This window comes from Colletotrichum lupini, chromosome 4 (assembly GCF_023278565.1).
Source record: "Colletotrichum lupini chromosome 4, complete sequence".
NCBI classification, from domain to species: Eukaryota; Fungi; Ascomycota; class Sordariomycetes; order Glomerellales; family Glomerellaceae; genus Colletotrichum; species Colletotrichum lupini.
In genome coordinates this window covers 4883203-4899244 of record NC_064677.1, presented here as the reverse complement: position 1 = coordinate 4899244, position 16042 = coordinate 4883203, and the positions used below count along the sequence as shown (strand labels likewise).

The 16042-nt window shown below is 55.4% G+C and overlaps 5 protein-coding genes across 5 annotated transcripts; 3 read left to right on the top strand and 2 right to left on the bottom strand.

Annotated features, from left to right (window-relative positions):
- Window positions 1–2196: 2196 nt before the first annotated feature.
- Window positions 2197–4270, top strand: CLUP02_08568 (PHD-finger domain-containing protein; the record flags this gene model as incomplete). Its single annotated transcript, XM_049287556.1, has 3 exons — window positions 2197–2771; window positions 2948–3241; window positions 3289–4270. The coding sequence occupies 3 exons, from the start codon at window positions 2197–2199 to the stop codon at window positions 4268–4270; spliced, it is 1851 nt and encodes a 616-aa protein (XP_049144699.1).
- A 552-nt stretch (window positions 4271–4822) lies between these two features.
- On the bottom strand, window positions 4823–5968 carry CLUP02_08567 (uncharacterized protein; the record flags this gene model as incomplete). Its single annotated transcript, XM_049287555.1, has 1 exon — window positions 4823–5968. One exon carries the CDS (start codon window positions 5966–5968, stop codon window positions 4823–4825), a length of 1146 nt encoding a protein of 381 aa, XP_049144698.1.
- Window positions 5969–6518: 550 nt separating this feature from the next.
- CLUP02_08566 (uncharacterized protein) lies at window positions 6519–10481 on the top strand (the record flags this gene model as incomplete). The annotated part of the gene is made up of 6 exons (XM_049287554.1): window positions 6519–6575; window positions 6805–7358; window positions 7540–8890; window positions 9363–9426; window positions 9501–10120; window positions 10200–10481. 6 exons carry the CDS (start codon window positions 6519–6521, stop codon window positions 10479–10481), a joined length of 2928 nt encoding a protein of 975 aa, XP_049144697.1.
- Window positions 10482–11405: 924 nt separating this feature from the next.
- CLUP02_08565 (uncharacterized protein) lies at window positions 11406–13199 on the top strand (the record flags this gene model as incomplete). Its single annotated transcript, XM_049287553.1, has 4 exons — window positions 11406–11491; window positions 11986–12642; window positions 12825–12856; window positions 13081–13199. The coding sequence occupies 4 exons, from the start codon at window positions 11406–11408 to the stop codon at window positions 13197–13199; spliced, it is 894 nt and encodes a 297-aa protein (XP_049144696.1).
- Window positions 13200–14644: 1445 nt separating this feature from the next.
- On the bottom strand, window positions 14645–15875 carry CLUP02_08564 (phosphopantetheinyl transferase; the record flags this gene model as incomplete). The annotated part of the gene is made up of 2 exons (XM_049287552.1): window positions 14645–15496; window positions 15792–15875. The coding sequence occupies 2 exons, from the start codon at window positions 15873–15875 to the stop codon at window positions 14645–14647; spliced, it is 936 nt and encodes a 311-aa protein (XP_049144695.1).
- Window positions 15876–16042: the final 167 nt, after the last annotated feature.

Sequence of the window (16042 nt, the reverse complement as noted above, 5' to 3'; positions counted from 1 at the left end):
AGGCCAACGCGGACAGGGCGATTCACGTTACGAAGCTTGAGGCTGCTAGCAGTGCGACGGGGGGGTTCGTATTGGTGTTGTTGAAGCAGAAAAAGGCTCTCGTTCGGTGGTGGGTTGGGAGGTTCGAGAGGGGGGGGGGGGGGGGGTATGGATTCGTATTAAATGCGGGAGGAGCTCGTAACCCTTGATTCCTGAGTTTGCCCAACCATCAGCGTATGTCGGCAATAGAGAGCTGGCCCAACGACAAGCCAGACAAACATATGCTGCACGTTCAACCAGGTCCGATCGATAGTTTCCTCCTACCCTTGAACGAATCAAGGGAGCGCTGCGCAAAGAGGCTCAGGTAAGGTACGAGCGGACCTCTACTTGTTCGCCAGAAGAGGGGAGCGGGCATACCAACTCGGTCCACCAGAATTCGGCCGGGTTTGCTCCGTGTTCGACTTTGGGCACCCAAGAGCTAGAATAAGCAGAGTGTGCAGTCAGGCGCAAAACACAGTTCAGGTAAAATGCAAAGGCGGCTGCTAGGTTGCTCGAGCTCTGAACGAAGTGTGGGAAAGTCAGCGTTGGTACCGAATTTCCCAGCTTTGATTGCTAATGACAGCATTTGATAATGTCTGGTGTGTGATTAGGAGACGTAGGTCAACGAGGGCCGGTCGAAACGCATTAGATAAGCAAGCCAGGGCTCCGCTGCGGATGGACTGGTCGGGGTGGGAGGTTGGGGCGGGCCTTTGGGGGGGGGGGGGGGGGGGGGGGCCGGGGGGGGCAAACCCCAAAGCCCGGGGGGGGAGGGGGGGAGAAAGGGGGGGGGGGGCGGGGGGGGGGGGGGGGGGGGGGGGGGGGGGGGGGGGGGGGGGGGGGGGGGGGGGGGGGGGGGGGGTTACCTGATGGATCCAGAACCCAAAGCTCGAGGCGGACAGGCGAGAGAAAGTGACGACGGAGCGACGGAGCACGGAAGGGTTTAAAGTGATTGAGGTGGAAGTGGAAAGAGAAGGGATGCACACACACTGTGTGCTGTGCATCAAAGTGACTCGCCGCAGAATGCAGAATGGAGAGACGGCGGGAGAGCGGGTGGTAAATTGGGCTTGGAGATTAGGTAGACGAGCACCGTTGGCAGGGGAAAATCATGAACTGTAGCTTTGGGCGGGGGACCTGTGCTTGGGACTCTGGGAGAGGCCATGGGAGAGACCATGGGAGAGACCATGGAGAGTGGGTTCGGAAGAAAATCCCTGATGCTGCTCAGTTGGCTGGTCTCAGGTACTCCGATTTTCTGCCTTTTTGGAGGGCAATTTGTGGGAGAAGCACAGTGCCGCCCAAAGTCGCGAGTACACAGACTGTCATCGCCATGGTTTTTCCGACGGCGGCACAGCACAAGACGCACAACACAATTCCCATCCCATCCCACCTCCGCCCCCGAGATCCCTTCCTCTCTTCTGTTTTGTGCAGGGACTTATGCACCACAATCACCTGTGCAGCCATTGGTAGACGGCAGCCCATTGGCAGCACCTGGCCCCAGCCCCGCAAAGCTGCTCTTTTCCCTGGGTGCGTTGCTCGGAGGGCAGTGGCAGACGCAGTGGCAGCTCCTGCAGACCAGAGCCAAAGAGGCTGCCGCACCACACTTTACAAGCCCGAAAGAAGTGCGGTGCTGCTGGTCTGTCGCCTGTCGGTTTTCCTTCACCCAGAGAACCATTCTCCCAGGGCGCACTCTTTCTCTGACCTTTTCTACCTCCCCACGCCGGCTCCTCTCTCTCCTCTTCTTCACTCTACCGACCCGTAACGACATGAATCTACATTGTCCTCGATTGTCAGATATGCGAACTGTTCGATCCCCTCAAAAGCATTGCTCGAGTACCCGAATCCTCCCTTCTCACTAGCCCGGACTGCGAGTCGCGCCCATCCATTTCTTGCTACCTGCTCTCTCTCTCTCGCTCGCACGATTGCCCTCCCACTACAACCACAACAACCCACCCGACCTGCTCTCTGCCCACTCTCGTTACCTTACCTTACCAATCTTCCCCCTCGCCCCGACATTCCAATTCTACTCTCTGCCTTCTGGCTTCAACTCTTGCGACTGCGACATCCTTTACTGCGTCACTCACACGCCGCCGCCGACTCTTCCTCCCCTCCTCCTCGCTCTTCCGAACTCTTCCTCCACCCTCCTCCTCCTCTCTCTCTCCGCCGTCCCCTTACGCTGCCTCAATGGCACCACCCTCCCCTCGACGTTCTTCACGAGCCCGAGGCAACACAGTCTCTCAATCACAGCAATCCTCGACAACTTCGAGTCTTTCGAGTCGCGGCGAACGAACGACCAGATCCCTCAACAAGACCTCTTCCGCCAAGTCAACCCCGAGCGCCTCGCTCTCTTCGGAGCCACCCGAAGACCTGGAGGACGCCCTCCCCTCACGGCGCCGAACCCGCGCGCAAGAGGACGCTCGCGACAAGCCTCGTGTCGATCCCTACGATATGGCCACCGGCAGTGACGACGTCCAAGAGGACGACGAGTCCGTACGCTGCGTATGTGGTTTCGACGAATACCCGGGACCTCCGCCCTTTGAAGAGGACTCCAAGCACGGGAAACAGAACCCAGAGGCCGACTTCTTCGCTAGCATCGAGTTGTCAGATGAGGTCTCTGGTCTCTTCGTCCAGTGCGACGTCTGCAAAGTCTGGCAGCATGGTGCTTGTGTCGGCATTTTCACCGAGGAGAGCTCTCCCGATGAGTACTTTTGCGAAAAGTGTCGCAAGGATTTGCACAAGATCCACGCAGCAGCCAACGGGTAAGCATTCCACCTTCCGTCCAGAAGCTCTCGGTGAATCGTCGCCCACAAATCCGCCATTGGCTGGAAAGCGTCGGTCGGCGGCGAGGTCACCGGAAGACTTGTACTCGGATGCGGCGAGGCTCAACCAGCAACACCTCTTATTACCTTAACAATGCTGATTTTTTGCTCCTCAGACAACGGTACTCAAACTACTTGCCTCTCAATCGTCCGTCGCGCGCAACATCCCGAGCCGCCTCATTAGTTAAGGATGGCACCAGATCGCCCAGAGAATCAGGCAGGAACGGGGGCCGCGCTTCTTCTGCTACCCAGGCCTCGAAGCGGAGGTCAACAATGAACAGCCGGGATGCCGCATACGATGAGGATGAACAATTGCGGCGGGCCATCGAGGCCAGCAAAGAAGAAACCATTTCGGAGCCCACGGAGACTACGTCAAGACGAACGAAGCGAGGTCGCAGTGACAGTCTTGAGTGAGTCTTCAATCTTTCACTACGCTGACTCCCGCTAACAGTCCCAGGAACTCGGCAAGCCTCAAGAGACAGCGAACCAGTTCGCCATCAATGTCACCGCCCCCAGAGAAGACCGAAGCCATCGAGGATGAAACAGACGAAGAAAGTACGGGTAGAAATGGCCAACCAAAGAAGCCTCGCGGCACACGTACGCAACGTGAAAAGTCGGATCGAGAAGAGCGCGATCGCCAGCGAGCGGAAGCAGCCAATCGACGGAAGGGTCGTGCAGATCGTAGGAGAGCTGAGGGTACGACTCCTGTAAATCCGGGTAAGGAATCTGAAGCTCACGTGGGCACAGAATCGGATCCGCCAGAAGAGGTCCCCCTCGCGACAGCTCGGCCTGCTGTCAAACCGACCACCGAGCCTGTGGTGCCTGTCGAGGCGCCACCGTCCTCTGCCCCGACCCCGGATACTCCGCCTGCGAATCAGGCACCGGTCGGAAGCTCACACAAGAAGACCAGTCGTAACAACCAGAAGAGGGGCAAGGGTCGAAATCAATACACAAAAGACCGCGACGATAACGAAGACACACCAGCAAGGTCAATGTCTAGAGACATTGGCCGGAATCATGACGACCATACTAGCGCTAGTACCAGCAAACACTCCCATTCCGACCACCCCAAGCACACCCGGACAAAAGCAAACAGTGCGCAAAGCAAAGTATCGATGAACGACATGAAACGCAGAGTTTCGGCGTTCCTCGACTTCATTTCCAAAACCCAAGTGGAATTGGCTGGCGAAGCACTGCCGGGATCCAGGAGTAGCCAGAATAGCTCCCAACAACAAAGTCCTCGCGCAACGGCTGCGCCAGATGCGCCAAAGATTAGCGTCAACGGCGACTCCGCAGTAGCAAAGAATTCACCAATCGGCACTGCAGCAACAGACGGGAATGGGCCGGAGTCGAAAGATTTTAAAGCATTGAATTGCGTGGAAATGATGGATGCCCTCACGCGAGACCTGCTGCGATGGCAGAATCAATATGCGTCATGAGCTGGCCTAGATTGGCCGTAGCTGCCCTCTATATAAGCGAAGAGTCGCTCACTTGAAGCCGAATGGTTGCTTTCGTTTCAGAGTACGATACTAAGAGTCTGCCCTCGACGGCATCTGGCGGCTCTGTACGGTTTGATGTTTCGTGGCGTTTGGTATGTTTTGAGGTGTTGAAAATGTTATTCGAACCAAAGACTGGAAGGCAGTTCAATCACGAGCCATTGCTCATGTACGCACTGGTTGTGCGGTTCTACTGTCAGTTGATAATGTCAGGTTCGAGGAGAGTTGTCGGATACCCGGACACTTACGAGTCTCCAAGATTGCGGTCGACGTTGTTAGTGATGCACTCAAGTTCGGTTGAGTTTGCTTTTTCATCTCGAGTATTTTCCAACCTGATCTACTCGGTTTTTATTTTCTTGAAGGATAAGGTGTACAAAATTTGCTCTCATACGAGGCAACGTCTTTACTTTACATGTATTTTGATACAGAGTGTGGGGGTATCTTTCCATAATTCTCACACGGGACAATTTTACTACTACTCAACTTTTGTGCCCCTTAAACCGCTTTGCTCTTGTTCATTGCCCGCTCTTTCCTCGCCTCCTTTTCCTTTCTCCGCGCCTGATTCATGCTGAGCGGGCCCTGCCCTTCCCTCGCCAGCTCCTTGTCCTTAAAGGCCTCGTCGGTGATGTCGTCGAGCACAAACTTGCCCAAGTTCCCGACCCTCCACTGCTTGACGATCCAGTCGGCGGCGCTGTCGGCGTTGGCCTCCCCTCCGCTCTTGAGCTTGCCCGTCCTGCGGGCGACGCCCGTCAGAAACTCGTTGACCTCGTTCGTGGGCTCGGAGTACCTGGCGTAGGCACCCGGGTCGACGAGGTTGAGGCGGTAGAGGAGGTAGTCGGCGAGGATCTCCATGGGGATGCGGTCGTCTTTTACGGAGCCGGCGAGGGCGAGCTTGACCATGCTTTCGGCTTCGGAGACGAAGGGCATGAAGACGCCGGGCGTGTCGAGGACGAAGACGCCCTCGCCTAGGCCCATGGTGTCGTTGCTGTCGCCGGCGCCGCTGGTCTCGGAGTCGAGGATGCGCACGGGGGAGGAGAGCTTGCGCGTCACTCCCGGCTGTGCGCCGACTTTTGCGACGGATTGTTTCTTGTGCATGCCGTGGACGCGGAGCTTGTTGAGGAGGGTGCTTTTGCCTACGTTGGGCATGCCGACGACGAGGGCGCGCATGCCGGTCAGGCTGTCGACTGAGCGGGCGACGCTGCGGATTTCGGAGAGGAGTTGTTTCGTGGTGGCGGGGTCGTCTTTGCGCCAGAAGACGACGCGCTGCCGGGTCGTGGAGGTGTTACCGCCGCCGGTGGCAGAGCGACCTGTACCATTGTGGAAGCGGCGGAGGGCTTGTTCTACTGAGGCGGGGCTGTCGGCGCCGAGGTCGCGGTGGGTGTAGACGACGATGCGCTCGCGGCCGGCGATGGCGCGGTCGAGGACGGGGTTCCAGCTGGTTAGGGGTACGCGGTAGTCGCGGCACTCGAGGACGAGGCCGACGTCGGAGAGGCGGGAGGAGATTTCGCGGAGGGCGGCGTGGTGGTGGCCTAGGTAGTAGGAGCGGGGGATGGATTCGGAGACGTCGAAGCGGAGGCGGGGCGCGAAGGCGGCGGTGGTGGCCGTGGTTGCGCTCCGGCGTGCGGCGGTCGGGAGCAGCATCGCCGGGGTTGTGGGGGTTGGGACGGGGACGCGGGTTGGGGGGGATATTTGGGCACCCTTGTGCTAAGGATCCGTTCCTTGCGATCACCTTTTCATCGTTGGGGGAGAGCAAATGACTTCCTTGGAAGAAGTGCTCGGTGGTGGGAGGGAGGGGTTGACGCTTGCAGGTGGTTGAAGCTGATAATCTCGGAGCAATGAAGGTTGGTTCGTGTCGAAATTTCTTCAGCCTGGCGCCGATTGTGCGATAGCCTCGCAGCGGTCGCATCTTCTGATTGGCTGTGGCTTTGGATGATCCCTGGAAAGGGAGGAGGGGCAACCTGCTGGCCCCGACGCCGACGAGCCATGACGTCAGCCTCGAGAGCTATCCCAGCTCGGACCGGGCGCACTACGTACCCTTGGCTGTCAGTGGGGTCATGGTCTGCCAAGACTGGCCAATGAGCACGTGGGGAACGGTGGGATGTCGATTTGTCGAAACGGGGCCCGAACCTTCTCTTTTTTGAGAAGCCCTGGTAAAGGTGCTTGGGAAAACTTGTTCGAGTCAAGGGAATCCATGGACCTTGGGCTGCAAGATGGAGTTCGTTGGGATGAGCAAAGGTTTGCATTAGCGGTATTTTGTAGTGTTTTGAGTTCTTTACGCCTCTGCCGTTTAACCGTTCTGGCTTTCGTCGAGTGTTTCTTGTCTATTTTCAGTACCAATCTTCGGTTCCTATCTATTTCTGGGCTTTCAAGATCATGTAAATGATTACTTCTATATCGTGTAGATCGCCAAAGCACATTTTTTCTCATTACCAGCGCACTAGGTTGCCATCTCTCGTGTATCTAACGACTGCACACAGGCTCGTTCTGTGTTGATAGTCGTAAAAGCCCCCTCCCACATGCCACCAAATCTCACGCCCGCGGGGCCAGACAATGACCGTGGACCACCCTCGGCCACATCACTTCGACACCAGGACGATGTCATAACGCCGGTCCGCGAGTCGCACGGTCTCATCAGCGATAAGGCAGGGAGGAGGTCTACTGAAAAAGCAGAAGGCCCTGATGAAGTTTCGGTCCACGATACGGGCTCAGAAAGGCGCCGAAGTGGACGACACAGCAGTGACAATGACACCAGCAACAGGAACAACCACAGATGGCGTGGCTACATGAAGAGAGACGGCAAGTTGAGGCCATTCAGGCTGCTGAAGGAGGACTTTGGCAACTTCAGATTGAGGTACCTCTCTGACTGGACCGTGTTCAATCAGCTTGTCCTGGCGAGCGCGGTGTACGTCTTTTTCACCAATATCTTGCCCGGCATCACGTTCGCCAGCGACTTGTATGTTTTGACTGGGGAGTCGTGGGGCACGATTGAGGTGGTGTTTAGTACTGGGCTTTGCGGCATCATCTTTGCCTTGTGAGTTATCTTGTTCGCCTGAGAGTTTCATTATCCTGAGACATCATCGTCTAACACATTTTCCCCAGGTTCTCAGCTCAACCATTGACAATTCTTGGTGTTACGGGGCCGTTCTCAGTGTTGGCGGAGAACATTTACACACTATGCGAGAATTCATTCAAGGTGTATCATCTTTCAGAAGAATACAATGTGACCAGCAAACTAATTACGGACAGATCCCCTTCCTACCCTTCATGGCCTGGTCCCTGATTCACTCGGGCTGGATGCACTTCCTCTTGGCCATCTTCAACGCCCATGACTACACCATGCAATACGTCACCGACTTCAGCGCCGACATCTTCTCCCTCCTCAACAGCGTAATCTACTTCCACAAGGCCATCAGGGAGCTCCAGCGCACCAAAGCAGCCGTCTCCCTCGCCGCCTTCCTCTACTCCATCATCGGCGCCGCGGGCACCTGTCTCCTCGCCATCGCCCTCTCGACGGCCGTGTCGTGGAAGCCGCTGTTCCATCGGTACATCCGCATGGGCCTGACCGAGTATGCCGCCGCCATCTCCATCGTCTTCTTCATCGGCATGCCGTACGTCGGCGACCTGGCGACCCTCGACCACAACAGGCTCGAGGTCTCAAAGTCGTTCCGGCCGTCGTCGCCGAGCCGCGAGTACTTTTTCGTCGAGTTCTGGAAACTTCCCATCGGCTGGATATTCATCGCCATCGTCCCCGGCATCATCATAACCGTCCTCTTCTACTTTGACCACGAGATCAGCAGCATTATCTGCACAGCCAAGAGGTACGGCACCCAGAAGCCCGGCGGGTACGCGTGGGACGTCATGCTCCTGGCCATCACGACAATCATGTGCGGCATCCTCGGCATCCCGCCCGCCAACGGCCTCCTTCCGCAGGCGCCGCTCCACTCCGAGTCGCTTATGTACACCGTCTACGAGGACCCGCCGCCCGTCGACGAAGAAGCAGAAGAGGAAGGGCCCGGTGAGGGCCCCCCCGCGAAACCCGTCCAGCGCGTCCACGAGCAGCGATACTCGGCCTTCCTCCAGGCGGCAGGTATCCTGCTCTTCGTCTCGCCGCCCTTTCAGCACGTGCTGGGTTTCACGCCGACTTCGGTCCTAGCGGGCCTCTTCATGTTCATGGGTTTCCAGTCGCTGTCTGTGAACCCGATCCTTACGAGGATCTGGCACCTTCTGACGCCCATTTCGGAGCTGCCTGCCTTGCCTCACGGCGCTAGTTGGATAGGGATTCATTGCTACACGATCGCGCAGATCGTGCTCACGGGCATCGTCTTTGGTGTCACGTTGACTGTTGCCGCACCCGGGTTTCCCATCATTATCATCATTCTGGTGCCCGTGCGGTTGTTCTTTATGAATAAGGTTTGGAGCCGGCAGACGTTACGGTACGTTGATGGATGGGCGACGCGGGAGGGAAAGCCGGAGGACGACGAGAATGATCGGCGCCGGGAGGGTTTGGTTGCGCCGAATGAGACATCTAGACGGGTTCCTGATGAGGAAAGGGGGCCCAAGACGGTGTGAGGGTTGGATTTAGTTCCTGGTGGTAGGTTAGCACCAATGGTGTACTTTACAACTGTCCCGCTCTCTGTCCATTTTGGTACCGGTACCTTGTATTTGTGTCGCATTGTGACATGAACGACACCCCAAAGCTCTGTACACATGCCAAATCTGTATGAACAGGTGGGGTTTCTTCTAATGGACAGCTACCCCCCACGCCAACATCCGGTGACCCCTCAAGCCACGTACCAAACCGACAACATCCAGTCCTTTTCAAATACAGGTTGAATGGTTGCACCGGGTGATGGTACCCGTCAGTGGCGGCATCCTCAGAGGCTGCAGAGTCGAGCAGGCAATGTGTGACCCCATTGAGACACCTCGTCACGGCTGTTTGATCACTCGATATGACCGGTGCCCTAATTTTTCTGCTGTGACAACTTCACCTTCTGTCAGACTTTAACACGATACCTCAGCTTCATCAACTATAAAGACTGTCGGCACCATGTCTCTGTCCGTGGCAGGAAAATACGCAGTCGTCACCGGCGCAGGATCAGGTCATCCCTCTCCTAACCCACCCCTCCGACATCAACGCTCCTCCCGGGACCACCGGTATACTAACACCTCACAGGCATAAACCTCGCCTTTGCAAGATTACTCCTGGAAAAGGGCTGCTCCGTCATAATAGGCGACCTCGCCCTCCGCCACGAAGCACAAAAGCTCCTAGAGCAGTACCCTCACCCCCAACCCGGCAGTAACACCTCCAACAACAGAAACAACAGCGACCGCCCCTCAGCCCTCTTCCAAGAAACGAACGTCGCATCTTGGCCCTCCCTATCCCGTCTCTGGTCCAGCGCTCTCTCCTCCTTCCCCCGAATCGACATCGTTGTCCCCGGCGCGGGTCTCTTCGAACCAGCATGGACCTCCTTCTGGCACCCTCCCAAGACAGGAACGAACCCGGACAGTGAATCAAGAGACGCGGCGGACGCGGAGCCGGGAACGTACGCCGTTCTGGACGTGAATCTGACGCATCCGATCCGGCTGAGCCAGCTTGCGATCGGGTACTGGACGCAGGAGGGGAAAGGAGGGTGTTTGGTGCACGTGAGTAGTATCGCGGGGCACGCGGCGGGGATCGGGTCGCCGTTGTATATTGCGAGCAAGCATGGTCTTCACGGCTTTGTGAGGTGTATGGCGGGGATGAGGGACCGGTTGGGAATTCGGTGTAGTGCTGTTGCGCCTGGGGCCGTGATGGTGAGTAGTATTCTATGTCAATGTCTACACTCTCATGTGCGGGTTGCTGAAATAGACTGTTGCTGACGAGAGGATACAGACTCCAATGTGGTCGGAGGACCCGGGAAAGAAGCACATGACGCAGGGCGAGGGCGTCGAGCTGTTCCTCGAGCCGGAGGAGGTTGCGAGGGGCATGCTTGAGTTGTGCGAGAATCCAGAGTACGGTAACGGGACGATTCTGGAGGTTTCCAAGGGGGCTACGCGCGTGGTTCCTTTATATCGGGCTGAGCCGCCTAGTGGTGTTGGTGTTGTTTTGCCCAGGCTGGCTGAGAATGCGGAAAAGGTGTGGAAGAAGCTTGAGGGTCCTGGGTTGCAGGTTTAGTCTGCCGCAGAGGGCTGGTAGCCAAGAGGTATAAATTCAACGTCAGTAGCCATCTGGCTCATGCTAATTTCTTGCATAATTGCCACTGAAGAGGGTGAATCGAAGTTTCGGTCCCCGGGCTTTCCAACATGATTTTATCCATCTCGCGTACCAAGGTGTTAGCAAATGACTCAATACTCAGATAAAAAGTACGGGACGTCCTTGCCTGTTTATAGCCTGTTCTTCGTCGAATATGCATGTGGCACCTAGAAACGCACTGCGGCACTTATAGTCTAGTTCTAGCCCAGGGTATCGATACGTGAATTGCGATTCTGTATGACAGATCCCGTCCAGTCTCCCACGAATGAGTGGATCGACACTACCAACGCATACTAGGATGACCACAACGAGGAGATCGAGGAAACCAACAACAAAGAGGTAAATATGGTGGGTGAAAGTCGCTCAGCAGCTGTGCAGTCAGTGTGATAAAACATCAGGATGGCCAGTCTAACATTGCCTACCAATCCAGTCTGGCATTATCAACATCATCGCCGAATCAAACAACTCTTGTAGCTGCTGTCCGCCGCCAGCCAGCGACCAAGATCTTAGTTTTCTCAATATTCAATAGAAAAGAGCTCCCCAATGGCCAGAGACGAGGTTCAAAAACTCCAACACGACGAAACCGCGGCTACGCTTTTGGGTACCCTGGGAGCAACAGTCAGCAGTATTCCTACCTTCGACAAAGTCGGCCTTGAATCATTTTCTACAACAGCCTACTGCCGACTTCAAAATTTTCTATGACATCTTCCCAGGAACGATTCTGGCCAGCCAGCGGCAGAAGTGTGAGTCCGCGACAGCGACCGGAGTGGATTCCGTGACATATCGCAACTACATCACTTCATCGAATTTCCCAATCGGGGAAGACGTAGATGACGATACCCCAAAATGACAGCTGCGCCTCGACGATTTGAGACATCGTTGAACGCCACATCCACTGCCTCCGCATTCCTGCCCGATCTTACGTCAGGAATGTAAAGCCTCATGTCCATTTCTATTGTGTGACCAGTGTCTAGGTCGTCGAGTCTCGACTCTCCCGAACTCTATGAAGACCATGGTCCGATCAAGACATTGAGATGGAGACGACGATGCCGAGGCGGCCGCACCTTGAGCTATTCAATCCAGACTCTGCAATAACCAAAGATGCCAGCTTTGTATTATTCCAACAGTTTCCGATAGAAATTCGTCTTCTATTTTGGAAGCATGCGTTGCAGCGTCATCGGATGATACATATCATCCTTGAAAAAGGAAAGGAGCAGAGACAAGAAGATGAACGAATTGTCGACGAAACGGATACTCTCATTAATAGTCTGGGTCGTCGAATTTCTGGGTACCACTATAAGGCCATCATCGAGACGCAACGGTCCCTATTGCCCGATCTCACAAGAGTGAACAGGGAAGCACGAGACGCCGTATCATCGTTCTATTCAACGCAACTACCATGCCGATTTAGACGTGACAAACATAGCGAAACAATATCCATCATCCGACTCAACCTGGACTGGGATTACCTCCGAGTCTCCCACGGAAAAGCCCACACTATCTTTTTATTCGACTTCATCCACGATCTCCGCGCCTACGACCCCAAAGGCCGCGGTCTCCAGCACCTAGTCGCAGAAGGATCCGACTACCGGACATCAACCCACAACCCATCGCCACTCAAGCACACCTTCGCCGAAGGCCCCTCCCTAGACGCCTTCAGAGCCACCGCCGCAAAAAACCTCAAAAGCCTCTGGTTCAAGTGCACACCGCGCGGCGCCCGCGCCCTCAACGTGCTGGACTGGAGGCGCGTGCACGTCTTCAACTACGGCGTCCCCGTGTTTCCCAACTTCACCTTCTTCGACGCACCGCTACCGGATCCAAGGGTCGGCATCGTGCGGGATCTCGAAAAGATTGGCGGGACCGTGTATGATCCGAGGGAGGGCCCCCTCGGCTGGCGGAAGCTTCTTCGTGATGCTGGCGTACGGCCTGAGGACGTGGCAAACAGAGGTCAGGACCGAGATCTGGACGTCCGTATCATGTACGCCTCGAGCGAGGAGGGTTCCATTCGCACCCGCGAGGATGCGGCGAGGGTCCTTCATGAAGAGGACTTTCGGTGGCTTGAGCTGCAGTGGTGGTTTCATGGGTGAGACACTCCCGCGGCCGGAGGACGTGCCGGCGGCGAGAGACCGGCGGGATGTTTCTCGACGGCGTCGGGGTTGCAGGCTAAGCGGCCTGAGTTTGATGGGCCCGAGGTGTTGGCTGCGGCGCCGAAGCCGGCGCTTGGGTTTTGGTTATTTCCTGTCGAGGCGTTTGGGCGCATTCCAGGAGTGGAGGAGGAGACGAGCAGCTGGTTGAAGGTGAAGTGGATATGGGATTTGAGTCCGCATCGGCCTGAACTGGCTCTGGTAGATGTATGTTGATGCTGGATCTTGGCGACTGATTTGGGGGTCGATTTGGTGTATGAGTGTTCGAGAAGACTGAGAATAAGAGACGCCAAGACACTCATGCGTTGTGAGTGACTCTATAAAGTCGCTCATTGCTTGTGGATTCCAACTCAACCATACTTTACTTGCCAAACAAGGCGTTGACGAAGATGTCAGCGAGGTCGCTGACAACGGAATCGACGAATGTATCGATGAAGACATAGAAGAGATAATCAACGTAAGACATGGTGTAAAGACGTATAGCCACAGCCTGTAGTGGTTCTTGACCTTGACGAAATAAACGAGGTAACGAAGATGTGATGCGTGTATGAGTTGGTGTTGGAATGTGGTATACATCAGCGACTCGAGGCGGCGGCATCATTCTTGATGTCAGCGAGGAGGGTATCTCCGATACCATTTTCGCAAGCGATCGTTACCTTGAGGGACGGTGCAAGTTCGGCTGGGTACACCCAACCTTACAAGGTGGTGTCGCACCCAACTTCGCCATTTATAGGGCCAATCCGTAGTCATGAGCAATGCAGGAGTCGGGGCAATGGCAGATACCAAGGAGAACGAGGAGAAGGTCCCACTCATCACTGCGTCCAATGGTGATCGCTTGGATAATGGTCAGGATGTCTCCCACCACAAGGCGCATGATGCCGTACTCGTGCACGATCGTCGTTTGGTTGTCGGCTAATCGAATGACATTGGCTCTTGCATCTCTACTCGGGGGATGCGATGTCTCTCAACGAACGTGAGATTGATGACATCTACGGTTGAACCGCCGTCCAAGAGGATGCTCGAGATGCGTACATTCTCAATGATTCACGGTTGAGGCCACAGCGCCAGTTGCGAACCTCGATACCTAATGGGTGAAAAAGAACTGCCTAATTTATGTTTTCTGCCGTCACCTTGTGGTCTTCTCATTTAACGTATTCGTCTTAGAGGAACAACGAATACGTTTAGAGTCGAAGACGACGTTAACAGCGACAAAGGGACATTTCCTTTAGGATCTAGCCATATGGGCCTAAGAATACATCAAGAGAGAGAGAGAGAGAGAGAGCAAACCAAGGTTCCTGCAACTCCAAGAGACATTTAGAGACACATTAGGGTTCATGTCCCGAGGGGAGTGAATGCAAGACTTGCCTACGATTGTGAATGCACGATGGTCTCAACACTGCTTTTACACTTGGTTCTGTGATGGTGGGATGCAGGTAGATTAATACTTATGCTTACCGAACGACAAATGAGCTGTATGAATATAATCTCTGGTGAACCGAGGTTCTAGGAAGATATCTGAATCTCTCATGTTCATGCTGAACGAAGTGCGTGTCTGTGATCATTGTTGTGCAGAGCGAATGTCTGCGTTGTTTTTGAAGGTCAACTCTGTGATCGACGGTGTGGGCGGACGGGAAGAAGACTGCCTTGAAAAAGCAACGGTCGCTCAATACGACACACAACGAGTTGAAATTGGAAGCTGATCCAAAGAATTGAGAGCTTGAACCTATCCGATTACAGGCAGACTCCAATTCGCTCCGTCAGAAGAAGGGGAGAAAGACAGATAGCCTAGATAAGAGGCAATAAAGGTCTCCTGAGAACCATTCAAGTGTGAGATTGCTCATAATCAGTGCTATAATATGCAAAGTCATCAGCCTCAATCATGAGACAGATCTACAAACATCTATATAAGAACAAATATACAAGCAAAGTATGAATAATCAATTACTGGTGCTCCTCTCCGAAAGCGAGCACCTCGTCTATATCCAGCATTTTGTACGGCCCCAGCTCGAAGGCCAATCCATCCTCCTTGTGCTCCGGCGTCCGGACAGCAGAGCAAGTCATGTAGTCCGGACCCAGGGCCCTCAGGGAGACATTCGCATCCTCCACCTTGGCCCCCTTGAACACAATCTCATGATCCGCGACCGCCTCGCCTTCGGCACCAAAACTCTCCGCAGGCGTCGGCGGCCGGAACTTTTTGAACTGCAAATCCCCCAGCCAGGGTGCGAGGAGCGCCTCGCCCGTCATCTTGACGTACGCCTCCCGCAGACACCACAGCGCGTAAAAGCACCGCAGCTTGAAGTCGGCCGCGTCCTCGAGCGAGGCGCCCGGTTTCAACCCTGGTGGGATCGCCGCCAGGACCTGCCACTTGAGGAAGTTGGCCTCGATGGGCGAGAGCACGTCGGCGTGGACGTCGACGAACTTGGGCCAGCCCTCCTTGGTTAGCATACCATGGTCCCTGGTGCGGCGTTCCGAGGTGCAGACGATGTCGACGCCCACGTCGACGGGGCCCCTCGCGGCGACATCGTAGCCGTGGACCGCGAACATGGCGATCAGCCCTGCCTGGTGGCTCACGTTGAAGCTCAGCGGGCTGGTGCCGTCAGCGGTGCGAAAGATGGGCTTGGTGCGCTCGTCGCGGATGGCAGTGGCATCGTGCCAGGGGACGCCACAGAAGCGACTGATGGCGTAACGTTTCAGGAGGTGCGAACCTAAGGACAGCTTCGCGTCGCGAACGTGGTAGTACTTCAGCACGGCTTTACGCTCATCGGCGCTGAGGAGTGCGAAAGCTCGGGATGCCTAATCAGCGGGTTCAGTTTCGTGTCAGTTTGTTTCTCAGTTTCTTCTTTTTCTTCTGTCTTCTACTATGAATGTCCCCATTGTTCCAGGGGTAAATGACACGCAGGGGGCGGGGGAGCTTCGAGATTCGAAGTTGCTGTTGCATAGAAAAGGGAGGTAGGGGGTACGACTTGGGACGAGCAGTTTTGGAATGGTTCGCCGGGACATGTTTGAATAATACAGAGCCGCGAAACGGGCATGGGGCAACAGGCAAACGGCAATGCAGATTCGATCAGGAACGGGGTGCAGTACGTACGGCTTGTTCGAGTTGCTTCGTTTCAGTGGCTTCCGGCCATAGATGCCGTGTATCCAGGATCCACTGTATGATAGTCGGGGCCATCTTGATGGGTGGTTTCCCTCAGTTTCTGGGTGTTTCGAGGATGCTTGTCGGACTTGGAAACACTGGTTGGTTTCTCGCAGTGCCGTAATGCCCGTCTGTTTGCTTCCTCTGTTGACGCAACCTGCAGCCTCAACGAAGGTCAATCCAAGGCAGGATGAATTGCTTGA